The 15,828-nt window shown below is 39.1% G+C and overlaps 1 protein-coding gene across 1 annotated transcript in view; it reads left to right on the top strand.

Moving 5' to 3' along the window:
• The first annotated feature begins 703 nt into the window (after window positions 1–703).
• Window positions 704–15,828, top strand: part of MLH3 (mutL homolog 3) — an 18,342-nt gene continuing 3,217 nt past the window's right edge. Inside the window, exons 1-8 of the mRNA XM_010140601.1 lie at window positions 704–3,989; window positions 7,431–7,529; window positions 8,163–8,233; window positions 9,216–9,320; window positions 11,383–11,455; window positions 12,101–12,172; window positions 13,119–13,227; window positions 15,260–15,419. Coding sequence (XP_010138903.1) covers window positions 704–3,989; window positions 7,431–7,529; window positions 8,163–8,233; window positions 9,216–9,320; window positions 11,383–11,455; window positions 12,101–12,172; window positions 13,119–13,227; window positions 15,260–15,419 — 3,975 coding nt within the window. The remainder of the gene's footprint in view (window positions 3,990–7,430; window positions 7,530–8,162; window positions 8,234–9,215; window positions 9,321–11,382; window positions 11,456–12,100; window positions 12,173–13,118; window positions 13,228–15,259; window positions 15,420–15,828) is intronic.

The raw sequence follows: 15,828 nt of genomic DNA, 5'->3' as shown, positions 1-15,828 counted from the left end.
AGCCGGCGGGCACCGGATCCCGGGAGAGGGCAGGCGGCGCTTGCTGAGCTGCGCGGGGAGCCTGGCGGGAGGCGTGCGAGAAGGAACTACGTGTCCCCTCGCGTACCGCTGAGAGGCACCAGGGACTGGGAAGTAGTGGCTGCGCTTGCACACAGACAGCTTGCTCCGCCTCCGCACCCATCTCCAAGCCTGCTTTGTTCCTTTTTCAGACGAATTGCAGCAGGTGCTTTGGTTAGAACGAGGCATCGTGAATTTACGTGAGGACACTGAGGTAAAGACGAGAGGAAAGCAGCTCTCTGCCTGCTTGTTGGTGGTACTCTATATTTTCCATACAAACGGAAGTGGAAGCCTTTTGCTTGCAGGACCTTTGAGTTTCACCTCGTTGTGGTTGGAGTTTGATTTTCTGAGAATTAGTAAGGAGCATAGACTCGCATTCTAGCCATTTACCCTGAAGGCACCACCGAGGTGTACTCAAAGCCTGAGCGGGAAAGTAATCACAGAAAAGGTCTCTGAATACCAGGAAGACTTAACAAAGGTATATTTATGGGGATGAATGCAATAAGTTGATGGGGTTTTTAGGCCTCTAATTTGTATTTCTTTTTTTCCCCCTTCCTCCCCTTCTTCAGCAGGGTAGCTATTCTAAGGAACATGGAGAACTGAGCTCCCTTCAGTTTTTTGAGTTGCTCGTCTCTCTGATTTTAACATGATCAAATGTTTGACGGAAGATGTGCAAGCCAGGCTGCGTTCTGGAGTGGCTGTCAACTCACTGGAGCAGTGTGTTGAGGAACTTGTACTCAATAGCATCGATGCCAAAGCAACATGTATAGCTATCAGGGTGGATTTGGAAGCTTTTAAGATTCAGGTGGTGGACAATGGTTCTGGGATGGGGAGAGAGGACTTAAATGCGATGGGAAAGCGGTACTTCACAAGCAAGTGCAGCTCAGTGAGAGACTTGGAGAACCTCAAGTTCTATGGCTTTAGAGGGGAGGCTGTGGCCAGCATAGCCAATATGGCCAGTGTAGTGGAAGTTTCATCGAAGACCAGCAAGACAGCAAAAACGTTTGTGAAACTGTTTCACAATGGGCAAGCACTGGAAGTCTGTGAAGCTGAATTGAGCAGGCCAAGTGGTGGAACTACAGTCACTGTGTATAATCTATTCCATCAGTTACCTGTGAGGAGAAAGTGTATGGATCCCGTATTGGAATTTGAGCGAGTGAGACAGAAAGTAGAGGCTATTTCGCTGATGCATCCCACTGTTTCACTTTCTTTAAGGAACGATGTTTCATGTTCTATGGTACTTCAGCTCCCTAAGGCAAGAGATGTATACTCTCGTTTTTGTCAAATTTATGGACCGGGAAGATCGCAGAAGTTACGAGAAATAAATCATAAGTCTGGGGGATTTGAACTAAGTGGTTATATCAGTATTGAAGGACATTACAACAAGAATATGCAGTTCTTATATGTTAATAGAAGGCTTGTTTTAAAGACAAAACTACATAAACTAATTGATTTTTTATTAAGAAAAGAAAGTGTCATTTGCAAGGCAAAAAGTGGCCCTGAGAGCAGACAGACTAGTTCAAGCCCTGGTCGTCATCGTTGTGGCACAGAGTTGTATGGGGTTTTTATTGTCAATGTGACTTGTGCGTACCGTGACTACGACGTGTGTCTGGAACCTGCAAAGACTCTAATTGAGTTCCAGAACTGGGATGTTCTTCTAACTTGCGTAGAGGAAGGAGTGAAAATATTTTTGAAACAAGAACATTTATTTTCTGAACCGTGTAGTGAGGACATCAGAGAATTTAATGAAGATAATGACTTTTGTTTGTATAATGCTCCAGCTCTGAAGCCCTCAATCTCTGATGAGAAAAGCATCCAAGACAACTTTAAGAAAGCATGCGATGAAATTGTGGATTCCTATGAAATATGCAGCTTGCAGTCAAAAAACGTCAAAAGGAAATCTGTTACTATAAAAAAATCTGCAAGTCTTACAGAGTCAAATAAAAATCTGCAGAAAACTGAAATCGCCCCAGATCAGAAGGTTGCTGAACCATCTGATCCATGTAGAAACGAAGTGGAGATTCCACTGCCCAGCAAGGCTGATACAGCTTCTGATTTCATTATATCAGGTATCTCAGAGCAGGAGCCAAAAGACACTAACACTTCCCAAAATGGATCTAATACTCGTCTGGGACCTTCAGAAAGCCTTTGTTCATCTTTCAGAGGAGGGGCCAGATCAGAAATAAGAAAAACAGACAGTTATGGTGAGCTGCAGCATGGTGCAGAGAATTGCATAAATGATGTGGGAAGCCAGCAAGGCACAGTAGGGCGGAAAAGGAATGCGGTCTGTATCTCAAATAATGATGTTACTCATTTGCTATTTGAGAGAGCAGTCCCTGCTGAAACAGCAGTGGGACCTGAAACTGTCTTTGGAAGTTCATTGGTGACACCGTGTAATGCAAGAAGAGGAGACAGGGAAATGGCTGAAGCAACAGAAGATGCTGGAAGAGAGGCTGTTGGTTCAGTACCATTAAAATGGTGCTCTACAGGCCTCCTAACTCATGTTATGCAAAGTGAGCCCCCCCATGAATATCAACAAACAGAAACAGGTCTTGCATTAAACATGCACTATAGACCTGGCCCTGTCAGTACCAAGGGTATTTCTGACCACAGAGTGGACTTTCCAGTTCAGTCTTTAAATGATATTTCCAGTAATACAAATAAAGAATATACATCTCCTTACACCGGGGAAGTGTGTGTGGCTGATGGTAATGGGTGGTTAGAGAGCAAAACTTTATCAAATGAGGTGAGTGAGGAGATAGCTACGCCTCTTGTCACCAGTAAAAGACATTATGAGACATCAGCTGTCACAGAATTGCCGCTGATAACTTCTTCAGGTATTCCTCACAATAAAGTTATCCAAAGCATTAGAAGACAAATAGCTTTGCCAAGATCTCAGCCCTCTAAGAAGCTGAGCTTAGCCACACAGCCGGGTTCATTAGAAAAGTTCAGGAGACGTTATGGAAGAGTCAGATGTATGCTACCAACGCCATTGTCAGAGCAGAGTGAATTTGGTCTCGTGGTTTTTAATTCACAAGCTAATAGTGACTTTTCAAAGAATGAGAATGACAGTCGTGGTAACTTGAGCACTTGTGAAATCCCAGCTGTGGAAGATACAGATTCTAGTAACAGTTGCCAGATTTCTTCTATGGAAGAGACTTTATTCTGCTGTGGAGAAATTTCACAGGACAAACAAGCCCTTAGTCAGAGTCCTCTGACGTTGTCTGATTATTCTGAGGTTAGTAAAAAAAATACAAGTTGTAAGAGATCTCCAGGATCATTGTCATCCAAACTGTCTAGAATGAAAAGTGACCGTATAGAAGTAGAACAAGTTGGTGAACAATTCCGAACAGATTCAGGTAGAAAAGATGATTACTCTTTTGATCTTGAATCTTCAAATAATGATTTTTTACATAATGCTTGTCAAACATACAAATCTTCAGTGGAAAAAATGAGGGAAGGTAATTACAGCATTTCTAAGAGGGATGCCTGCTGGCAGTCGGACACTACGAAGGCAGAGTCCATGGAAGGTGCTGTCAGCCCATCACCACTCAGCAGCACAGAAGGGGAGTACACAGTCTCGTCAAGCAGTGTTTTATCATTACCTGCTGAAATGGATTGTACTAGCATCATCTGTAAAGACAAAAGTACCTTGGATGATTCCTCAGAACAGAATTTGAAATACACTGAGGTTCCCAGTATGGCCTTCCCAAGTAACTGGGAATCCGCTGCAGGCCACGCAAGCACGGGCAGTCCCAGGAATGATTTGTGGTCTTCTGACTGGCTGCAAGATTTTGATGTTTTGTCGGGTAAGACAATACACATTAATAAAATAACCGGACTGAGCACCTACGGCACTCCTCCTGAAGAATTTCAAGCTACCTGCATTCAAGACATGACCACAATGGCTGTGAATGTTGTTTCAGAGAGCGGTAAGAGGGGAGTGGGGGTGGGGGTGGTTGTAAAAACGGGATGAGGAAAATAATTTGTGTTCTGCTAAGTGCGTAAGATATCTTGCTGGAGCACCTGACAGTTAATACTGAAATAGCCACTGCCTTATATGTAATAGCTGTATGGAAAACAGGAAAATGTTGTGATCTATGGAGACAGTCAAACACAAACATTCAAGATATTAAAAGGTAATTTAAAATAAAATAGTAAAAAGAAATGACAGAAACTTAAGTGTACCAGAAAAATACTGTGGTTTTTACTGTTTTCTCCTTCACTGTTTCTAAGAATATGTTGTTACTGAGACACACATGTTAAAATGATCTTTATTCAACCTGCATACGAAATTGAAAACAGCCCTTGAAAAATGAACAAATATCTAACTCTTTGTCAAGAATGTGTATTTTCCTCTCTACAGATTCTGGAAGACTGTTCCTTCGTGTTTAGCTGTGTAGGAGATGTACAGCATTGTTGATGGTTTGATGGTGGAGCTTTTTCAGGGGTGATAGGACACTACATTTATTGATTTTTCAGGGCTGTGGTGTTCATGAGCCTTCACTACTCTGTTTGTCAGATTTTGTGTTCTGTGTCCTCCTGACTGGGCTGAGCACAATAATGTCTTTGATAATTTCCCCTTCCGTGGGTATATCTTTGTTCAGAGTAGTTCTTTGTTCTGTCTATAAATCTGGCAGATTTTATGAGCGAAGATGTAGTCATTCCATACGTAGACTGTATTTTCTACTGCATAATTTGCTTTGAAAAAGTACTTTGGACTTCTTCCAAGATAGTTCTCCTGTGAAATATGTGCCTAATCAGTCATGATAGCCTCTGTTACTTCCTTATCACCACTCACAGAAACACTGGTGCAGTAGGTGTTTCAGTTGTTAAGCTATTACCTTTCAGTGTAATAGTTGATGCCGATAGTTCTTAATATTTATTGTGTTCCATTGAAGTAAATTTGCTACAAGGAGAACATAATCTCTGGTTTTATTAGGTAAAACTACTTGCAAACGCAAATGCACGCTCCTTGTCTAAACCTTTAGATTTCCATGGTTTACCGATTTCAGCTGGCCACAGTGCTGCGTAGTAGCCAGCCAAAGAACTGAGGTGTGACCCTCTATCCAGATTGTCTGGATAGTACATTCCTGTTCACGACGAGAACGCTGAACGTACCCTTATGCTTTCAGATGAGGTACAGCCTGTAGTCTTTGAAGATGTATATTGTGTTGCACCTTTTTTGCTCCAATGGCATTGTTCTTTCTTAGCCTTATCATTGGTGTTACTCTCCAAATCAGTGGTGTCACTCTTTCTTAACTCGGTCAGTGATATTATTCTTTGGTGAGATGTCTACCGCAGCTTTTTTGCTTTTCTTAGCTTAAAAGTCGAACGTCCCAAACCTTCGCAAGGTGTTTGAACCATGTCTAGACCCTATAGATCTTAGATTTTCAGAGTTCAACAAACATGTTCTTTCACACATTTTTCACGCAAAGAATATTAATTCTTCTTAGCCATAGGAGCAAACTTAACTGTGTCCTAACCAGCATTCACGTCTCAATGTTGAACACTGTTTTGGACTGCTATTAAGATCCAGGAGTGAAATAATTTCTTTACTTTCTGTGTATGCTTTCATTTTGCTTTTTAGAATCATTTTGCTTTTTAGTGTCAATCACCCCGTGGTGTTGACTTAGAATTTCATAGCCCCTTGATTTATTAGGAACAGCATCTCATACACAAATTTACAGAAGGTGTGGTGGTTGGTGACTGGCGGAAGGAGGTAAGAATAAATCCACATCCTCTTTTCCATGACACTAGTGGCTGTCTGCCATCTTTTCCAGTCACAAGCCATGTTCTCAAAAGAAATGCTAGATTTTATAGGTTAGACTCGGGCATCTTTGTACTGATTAAACTGATTGCTACAGGACAATTTATCAAGCCTCATTTCATGCCTTTTTGAATAATCTAATACTATGCATTCATAGTAGCTTAACATCCCAGTTCAACTTGGTCTTCATTGTTAGGCCAGCTATGTTTGCATTTTTTGTTACTTTTATTACATTATTGACTGATATGAAATTACACTAGTATATTTTAAAGATCTAATTGAGGTAAGTGAAAATTAATACTGAAGTATGTTAATTGTATCTAGTTTGCATGTATAAAGTAGATACATTATCATCCTCAGCACCTTTTCTGATGTTATTTGTAGAAAAACCATATTAATAATATCTCTGCCAGCTCTGAATTCTCACTGGCCTTTGGAGAAGAAAATCCTAGTTTTATGAACAACGTGTATCTTGAATGAGGATTTTCCCTGCAACACGAAATGACTCTTTGTTACATGTATAAAATAGCAGACTTCTGTTCATATTAGATGATAGATGCTTTTGTGAACTTGTGAGATAATATCTTTCCTTGACAATAGCTATCAAAGTTCTGTCAAAGTCTGAATTAGGCAGCATTTTTCAATTTGTCACAGTTTACCAGGAACCACGTCAGGACATCTTGTCCTCTGTTCTGGGTTTTATGACAACGGGGTGCTGAGTTACTCTCCATGCTGGCCTGCCAGTTTGGATTCTTGAAAGGATTCTCAGTCCCCAGAGTCAGACCATCATTGGTTCTTTACTGGAATCGAGACAACAGTCAGGAGTCTACGGACTGGCCTCAGGTCTCAGAGCATTTTCATACTGAGCTTATCGGCACGCAGCTGGTTTTCTTTGTTGTTATCACTCTGCCACTTTTCCTGAATGCACACCCTTAATTTCTTGGTAGAAAGGAACTTTATTAATTCATTATTATTTCACAAAGAATAGAAGTCTGAATTGTACCAAAGGAAGGGTGAAATGTTTACCACTGTGCTGGAAATCTAAGCCCCTTTTCTTAATAATCTTGATAACAGTGCACATTTGAAATATCATTAAATGATTTCTGGGTGGGTAGGAACATGTTATTAGGCTAACTCTGATATCTCGTCTGGTCTCACTGAGTTGTGCTTTTCAGTTTTAGAAGTTCCTGATAACTGTTACCTAGTGATAGGAATGGTGATTGACAGTTTTGCACACCTTAACAGAGGGAAGTCAGAAGTGTTTTGATGTCTGACTTACTACACCTCTTTTCTGGGGGGATAACACTTCTGATTGCACTAATTCTGGAAATAATTCTTTAGTGATTAAAGCAGCAGCCAGTTTTTAAGAAGGACAGTCTTGCAGAAGCCACAGTAATACTTTAAAATACATTTCCTGGTGCAAGTGTGTCTGATAATTCTAGCTTATTACATATACATTGTCATTTCTCAATGTTAGATTGCAAAATATGTGGGATACTCTAACTGGTACAGGGCTAAGCACATTTATGAGAATATAATCATATAGCTTTTTGTAATTTTGCATGCTGTTGAATCTACAGCAGTAAATTTATATTGTGTTTAGGGATTCAGTTCAGGTGCCATCCCTTTAGAAGTGAGATTCTGCTACCCTTCCTTCCTAGACCTCGAAAAGAGAAGACTCTAGCAAGCCAGGATCTGAGAGGTAGGGCTGGCTTTCCAGGACACCATGTTCTGGGTTAAAAAAAATATTCAAAGAAATCTCCCAGGTGTCCCAACAGGAACCCAGAATTACTCAAGGTCTGTTAACAATGGGATCATGTGAGTCATCTCAAGTCTAGAACCGGAAAAAAAAAAATCTTTTGGGGTTGAAGGCAGGTTAGGGGATACTTATTTACAGGATGAATTATCCAGTTCTTTGTTGAATTATGTCACTAGTTTAAAGAAAAATTACCTACTCCCTTCTTTGTACTTGTTCTAACCTTGGAATGTGAAAAATAGCTTCAATACTCACTGTTTTTGAGTGCGTGTGGTGGAAAGGATGAAATAATCTTTTTGGTATGTGGCTTTGTCCAGAGGGAGTGGGTAGCTAAACAGGTCTTTCTTTTCCGGCCCACCCCTTCCCACCCCCACTCCATTTCCAGGGCCTAATATACTGCAGCATGTTCAGGGGTCAAAAAGCTGCACAGTGTCTTTTCTAGTTAAAGCAGACAATAGAGAAGCCCAGTCTCATGTTCCATTATTTATTTCTACGTTCTCCCATTTTTATGAAGGAAAAAAATAAAATAATACCTGTGTGAGGTGGTAGTCCCTGTATTATCTCTGTGTTCTTTCACAGATGCTGAAGGGGAGTCTCTCCGGTCATTGCTTTCAGAATGGGATAATCCTGTTTTCATTCCCTGCCCAGAGGTAAGTATTAGCTCACATTTCGTGCTAAAATAAATAGGAATCATTTTAGCCTTCTGTTATTTTCTGACATGGGGACCAAAATTGCATACATCGTAATCGCTGCATATAAGTTATTCAGTGATATATTAGACTATAGCCCTGACGGTTACATTTATAGACTGTTTAAATGTAAATCATTGTGGATTTATTCAAAGTCAGAGAAGCAGGTATGAGGCTAATCTTTTGCCTTATGTTATTTCAAAAGCAAAACATTATTGTAAGCTGTCTTTCCCTCTACAGACATAGTTATCTTAAAGTTAAAATGGCAAGATTGTAGTATAGTGTCTGTCCTCTTTGTGAACAGTCAAAATAACCCAGCTTTTTCTCTGGAATGCAGTGGATCTTAAAAGTGTATTTTACTATAGTTGTTTTTATAGCCTGGCAGGATTATAGCCAGAGGGAAACAATGTTGGAGCTTTTGGAAAAACTTCCTTTGTTATCATGAGGTGGCATTATCTTTAATCATCATGTTGTGTGTGTATAAACATACGCATGTAACCATTTCCACCTGCAAACAATAGGGATGGAGTAGCAAACCACCTGCCAGTGAGTTTCTGAAAAGGAACAGTTCTGTTCAGTTGTTGCTGTGACTGACTCGTGACTCATTTCAGGGTAATACATCTTTTCTGATATAATCCATTAAGAGCTCACATAGACTGATAATTAACTTCAGGTTTTCTGGTAGGTACTTGAAATCAGCTGAATGCACTGAAGTTAGCAGGTAATATCCGGGTGAGAAGGTATGTGAGGATGGAAGGAAAGGGGTTACTGGATGGTATCTTTAGCTAGTGCTATTCTTGTGTGTAAAGTTTGTTTAAGGTTGGTTTATGTATAAAGTCTTGGTTTGACAAAATACAGTTACTTCCAGTTTTTCTGCGGAGGTATTTGGTGCACGTTTGCCTTTTTTGCCATGTCCTTTATAGCCTGCTTCTCCTGTTTACAGATTGCCGTTGATGTGACCAGCAGTCAGGCAGACAATCTGGCTGTGAAAATTCACAACATCTTGTATCCTTATCGTTTCACCAAAGACATGGTTCATTCAATGCAGGTACAATATGATCTATTACTAATTTTTACCCCCAAATTTGCACTCATCTCATGGGATTTGCTGATGTTTCTGCCTAGTAGGAAAGAGGTTAATATCGAGGGAAATAGTTGATATCCCTAATTTTCATGAGTACAAACAGAATTTGTTGCTGTGTCGTCATGGAAGACATGCATGCTGTTCCAGATCTAAGTATCATCTCATGGTTAATCAGATATCTGCAAGTGACTCTTAAATTTCTTGACTGTACGGTTAAATCAAATAAAGAGGCAGACCTGTTACTGCTGCTTAGAAACACTGTTAAGTAAATGATATTTCAGTGGGTAGGTTTTTGTATTTATTATAGGCATTTGCTTAGTTCATATTCCTCTGAAATGAGTCCTGTATTTTCCTTTTTTTTTACCTTCCAAATGTAATTCTGCAGCAGAGTGGTTTCAAAATCAAATCCCAGATTTTGTGGAAAGACTTGAAATCTCACTTTAAGATTTACATCTGTTCTGAAAAGTGATTCTTAAAAATGGCAACGTAACATAAAGTTTACCTGTTTTAGCGCTTCTTTATCAAATGTTTTGAAAGTAACTTAAAAGCTAATGTAAACGTATGGCTTCACCTTACATTATTTGATGGTTTGTCTGGATAGAAATGCCAGACTGGATTCTCTGCCTCTCTTGCATCCCAATGACAAAGGGCTTATAGGCCCAGTTAGCTTTATTCTTATGCTATCAGGTTGCTGACTTTGAGATTGCAGTTTCTGACTGTGCGGGGTGTGGTAATGTTGGTCGCCAGGGTGGGCAAGGATCCAAATGATTCCCTTACTTATGTTGTGTTTGCAAGAATAACAGGAGTAAATGAAGTTATTACAGTAAACAGATTATGATTTGAAAAGACAGGAGAGGAAAGCAGAAAAATGAAAGGTACCATTTTTCTGTTTGCTTATAATAAGAACTGTTCTTTAAAACTTAGTGAATGGTTCTGTAATTAACTTTACCTGTATAATGTTTTCCTTTGTACATTTTTAAGAAGGTAAAGCTAGAAGAAATTACCACTTGCCATCTCTGAAGAAGTTAAATACTGCCTTCAGTACCCTGTAGCAATTTTGCGGATCTCTGTAGACAAAAGCCCAAAATGTTGCATCATGCCACAGGAAAAGAATAAAAAGAATCATTCATGTCTTGTATCCCTGCAGAGAAATTGGAACATCTATTTATTATCACTTAGGAGATGAACAATGCGTATGTTGCGAGACAGAATTCAGAGTGAGTTCTGTATACATGACTTGGGGAGAAATTCCTCCCTACCACCACGTCTGTTAATGCCATGTAAAATACTGAAAGCATTTTGCGTCCCTGCTCAGTATTCCCTATAGCTCTGGTTGATTTCTGATGCTTGAGGGGAAGGCAGAATCAAGTTAGAGCAAATTCTTCATCAGAAAATGAGGGGGGAAAGAAAGAAAGCTTCCTGGCTTCTACAGATGATCAGCACGAGTCCTTAAACACAGAGTTCAAATTAAAAAAAAACCCAGTTGTTTAGCTTCTTTTGCTGGTATCAGCAAATAAAATAGTCAAGAGTTGCTGTGCACAGCTTTAATTCTCAGCTCAAGGAGGCTTCTACACAAGCATTTAATCCATTCTTTAAATTTCCAGCTCCACCTTAGAACAATTAAAGCTCTTGCCCTTATGACTCTCTTTGAAAAAATTGATCTAGAATTATTTTCTTGGATATTTTGTAACTTTCTGTTAGTTCCAGACTGAAGTGTTTCATGACCAATTTATGGTCATTTAACTTTCTGCCAGTACTGACAGAATTTTAGCTTAAATAATTGCTGCCTTTTCCATATTTTGCCCCCCATTGTATTATATAAAGAAGAATTATATACCTTCTCAGTCTCAGTTTTGCTAGACCAAATTCTTTAAGCCTTGGAGATTAGGTAAGATGTGGTTCTCACTCCTGTAATCAACCTACCAGCTGTTGTGCTTATTCCATTTTAGTTGTCATCCTCTTTTGTTTACCTGAATTTTAAAAATGGTTTTACCACTGGGTCATGATTTTTCTGATTATCTTACAGGTTCTTCAGCAAGTGGACAATAAATTTATTGCTTGTTTAATCAACACTAGGAATAAAACAGATAATAAGGCAGGTAAGAGTAGTTATTAACATGAAGTTGAGGTGGCTGTTAAGTGCAGCTGGACTGCAGAGGGAGGGCTGTCCTGTTTGTATTCTTTTCTTGCCTTGGGATGATACTGAGAGTAGAGGAAAATGTTAGTCCTTACTTGAAATTTCCTGGATCTTCTTTGTCTTTACTTTGGACATTTTTGAATGTTTCTCTGGCCTTCACATTAATGTTATAAAAGTAGATTCTGCTCAAATTACTATCATTTTTCAGACTCTGTTCACAGTGTCTGGACATATTCATTGTTGAAGCTTGCTGAAGCTGTACTAAAAAGGCATTCAAAATCAGTAGGTTTTGTAATATTTTTAAAGACTATATTAAACAGAACGGTTTGTGGGTAACCATAGCTCTTATTCTGAAGTTAAACATGTCAACAGACAAGAGTTTCTGACTAAATATAATTGCCTTAATTTAAATGCCAATTTGGACCCCTAGATTTCTGTTCTCTAGTGACTATGTTCTGCCAACATGGCCTCCTCCTCACTTTATTTCTGTAAAACTGGCTGATAGGTCTGTTCTAAATGTGGCCTCTAGTGAGTGGTCATTTTTCCAACGTGTGCAGTTGTCTGGTACAAAATTCCCTATTTCTCATCTGTTGTGGTACATTTTTAGATGGAAACCTCTTGATTTTGGTGGACCAACATGCAGCTCATGAACGGATCCGCTTGGAGCAGCTTATTGCAGGTGAAGATTCAGATGGTCTTAGGAAGAAAGATAATCATTAAGGCATAGAAAAGTACAAACAAACTGAAAGGGGAAGCTTGCTAACTAACTTAGTGTAAGGATAAATCTGGGATGTATGAAACCAGGAGGATATTCATTTGGTATCTTTATCTTGATCCATAGCAGAGTGCAGACCTTCAGGATCTGTAGCAGTCATAGTAGATAAAAATTGTTAAGGTGTTTCCAAAAACAGAAGATATACTCCCTACCCATAGAACTATCGAACTAAAATAGTCCCGATGAAAGAACAGGAAGACTGATAGGAAAAACAATGAAGAGGAAATAGAACAACATCAATAAGATTATGTGGTTATGCTGTGACATGGGATGCTGAGTAAAGAGCATAGGCCATTTGGTTCCTTTTTAGCTGAATGCTGTGCTTAAAGACTAAAACTGCTTGCAGAGGATAATGGTCTTCTCTGTAAGTTCATTAGCCATTGGTTTCAGTGTTTAAAAAGCACAATTGCCATACAAAAATCACTGACCTTTTCTTTCATCAATAAACACTGTGCAATTCCTGCAGAGAGGGTTCCAGGAACACTGTTCCTTTGAAAAAAAGGGAGAAATGCTTAATGAATAGTATTTTAATGTCATTTATATCAGACTTTTCTGTGGAAAAATTGTTCTCTATGAGTTGGATTAAATATATCAGTAGGGGTTTTTTTTGCTATTTAGGGTGACTCTTTTTTGGAACTGGTGGGAAAAAACAAAGTTACATTAACCAACCCTTCCCCAGAGACTAGGTGTCTGGTTCGTGCATTCCCAGTCCTCCACAAGTTTCAGGAGAAGGCATTATGTGGTCACTTTTTAATCCAAACAGGAATTACATGCCAAACTATAAGGTCATTAAGGGTAATGCCTACGTAAATATTCTAAGAGAGGATACTTCTAAATGATTCATTCACAGATTCCTATGAGAAGGAAGCCACAGCATGTAGCAAGAAGAAATTACTCTCCTCCTCCATCTCTCCCCCTTTGGAGATTGAAGTTACAGAAGAACAAAGGAGATTTCTACGGTTAGTAATGTCCAATAGCTCTAAATTTTTGGGGACAGCTCTCTTGACCAGGAATATCTCTATATATTGCTAGGTTACCACAAAGCTCAAGAAAAAATTGTTGATTCTTTCCCGAGCCAAGAGCAATCGGCAGTATCTGTGCTGAGGAAAATAGGTGTGCTTCTCAGGCACATTGTTGCAACATCTCAAGCCAAAACCCTGTGGCACGTCATCTGTGTGCCTCTGCGGTGTGCTTTGGTTTCCCTGGAAAGTAAACCTTCATGTGTGGGCTAAGAGGGTGCCAGAGCAGTCTCCAACAGATCCTGCTGTCTGGGGCTCAGAACTTGAGAGTGCACACTGGAATGCAGCGCCTGGAGTGTCCATCTAGTCACTGGTTTAACAGGTGCTGTTTGAGAAGAGCAGGATGAGGGATGGAAAGATTGTATTGTGAATCCTTTAAAAATGCATTCCTTGATCCTAGGTCACTGCCAGCAGTAACTAATGAATGTTGTTTCTCAGATGTTTCAGAATTATGGCCTAGCTACTATTAGGATATTTAAATTTTGTACTGCATGAGTTTAGATACAGATTTGGTCTTGGACTATTGCAGACCTGTTGGACACTAATCAAACTCTTTTCCCCAGAATCCCCGTTTGTGACCTGCCACGTGCATTTGTGGGGTTTTTTCCCCTGCATTGTTCTTCATTTTCAGATGAAGTTCTACGCTAACATTCACGGGACTACCTAATTACTCTCAAATAGCTCTTTTTTTTTTGCGATGCCTGTGGCAAACTCAACAGCTTTTAAATCACTTCTTGTTAAGATTGTTGCTTATTATAGGAATAGGTGTGTGATCTTTTATTGTGTTGATCTTTAATTTATCAGTATTTATGGGCAGTTCATCTCTTTACAATCACTGTGTGAAACTATCCTTACTAAAAAGTTTACTATGTAAAAATTTGAATTCTGTTGTTATTGGTGCTGGCAGAGATGACTGTATTATGTGGTAAAGTTTGATGTAATGAAATAAATTAATTTCCCTAAGAGACATTTCTCTTCAGCTATGCTTACTATTTAATAGTTCAGCTAGACTTCTAGTTCACCTACAGCTTTGATTGTTATTTGTCTAGTAAACGTTGTAGTAATGCATTGTTCTGTTGACTTTCTTGAACTTCCTCTTCTGCCTTTTTCCTTTAAAAAAAAAAAGCCTGATTGGCTTAAATTGCTGCTTGGATTCTGTTATTTCACCACAATGGGCTTTTTCTGTCTTTCTCTGCTTTTGCTGAAGGCTATACATGTCGTCTCTTTTTGAGTACAATTACACAAGTCATCTCCATATGGAGGCAAATAATTGTATTATTCTTGTGACTGATTTTAGTAAGTTTAGACTGGCTTCCTTTTTGACCAAAGAATCTGTTTTCTAAAATTGACCTTCACCACCCTTGTTTTAAGTGAATACTCCCTGAGTTAATGAAATAAACTATATATTATTACAGTTACTTTCATTTTGAAGACAAGTTCTTACCTGTCTGTGAAGTCCCATTTTGGTGTGTATTTTTCCATCCACAGGGTAACATGTCAGTTTAACTAGAGGTTATTCTTTTTTGGGTTTTCTTTGCTTAATGGGATATTAAGTTCATTAAACCATCATAAAGGTTTTAGAATAATTTTTTTCCCTGTCAATTAAAATCACAGTTTTTTCAGGTTAGACAAAGGAGTCTTTATGCTGCATAATTTCAATATTTGGGATGTTTGTGTGGGAACATGCATCTTCACGCATCTTTAGAAAAGATAGATTTGTAAGTTTTGACATAGAGCTTCTCTCCACATAATACAGGACTCTTAGTTCTTGTGGTTGTGGAACATGAAATATGCACTTTCGACTGGAGTGAAGAAATGTGACTGAATGTAGGCTGAAAGGGCAAAATGACTTAGAGGCTCATGATGCATGGATTTTGAGATTGGAAATTGTTGCAGGAAGAAACGTATGGGAACTACAGAAATACATGGTTGCTACGTTCCTGTCTTATTTCTGATATCTGTATTTCCTCAGATGCTGCTACAAAAGTTTGGAGGACTTGGGTCTTGAATTATCCTTTCCTGAGACCAACAGCTCCTTGATTCTAGTGAGGAAAGTGCCACTGTGTTTTATAGAAAGAGAAGCCAACGAATTACGGCGGAAAAGACAACCTGTCACTAAAAGCATTGTGGAGGTCAGCTGTGGATATGGGTGAAATTGTGATACTGGGTCTTGTTCTGTGTTAATGGCCTAAGATATTAGAGTATCTCTGTTACAAGGGAGACCCAGAAGTCCCTTGGCAAATGTGGATGCAACCGTTTTTAGTAGCTAAATAGTTCCACAACTGAAATCCCTGAACAGAAATGATAGGAGACTGTTACAGACTTGGACTAGTGGAGAAGCTAAGAAAAATGGTATATAGTTCAGATGTTTCAACACTTTACTGCTTATGAATGCTTGAATGAACAATGAAATTATTAATATTGCTGACACAGAAATAGGAAATAGTTAGGATTTAAAGTTGTTTTCATTAAATATCTACATGGACAGTGCAGCTTTCTAAAAGCTGCTGTTCGAGATGTTCTGCAGTTTAAGAAGAAATT

This window comes from Buceros rhinoceros, unplaced genomic scaffold (genome assembly GCF_000710305.1).
Source record: "Buceros rhinoceros silvestris isolate BGI_N320 unplaced genomic scaffold, ASM71030v1 scaffold9967, whole genome shotgun sequence".
Taxonomy (NCBI): Eukaryota; Metazoa; Chordata; class Aves; order Bucerotiformes; family Bucerotidae; genus Buceros; species Buceros rhinoceros.
Note: the sequence above shows the minus strand (reverse complement) of the source record. Positions and strands in the feature narration are given on the sequence as shown.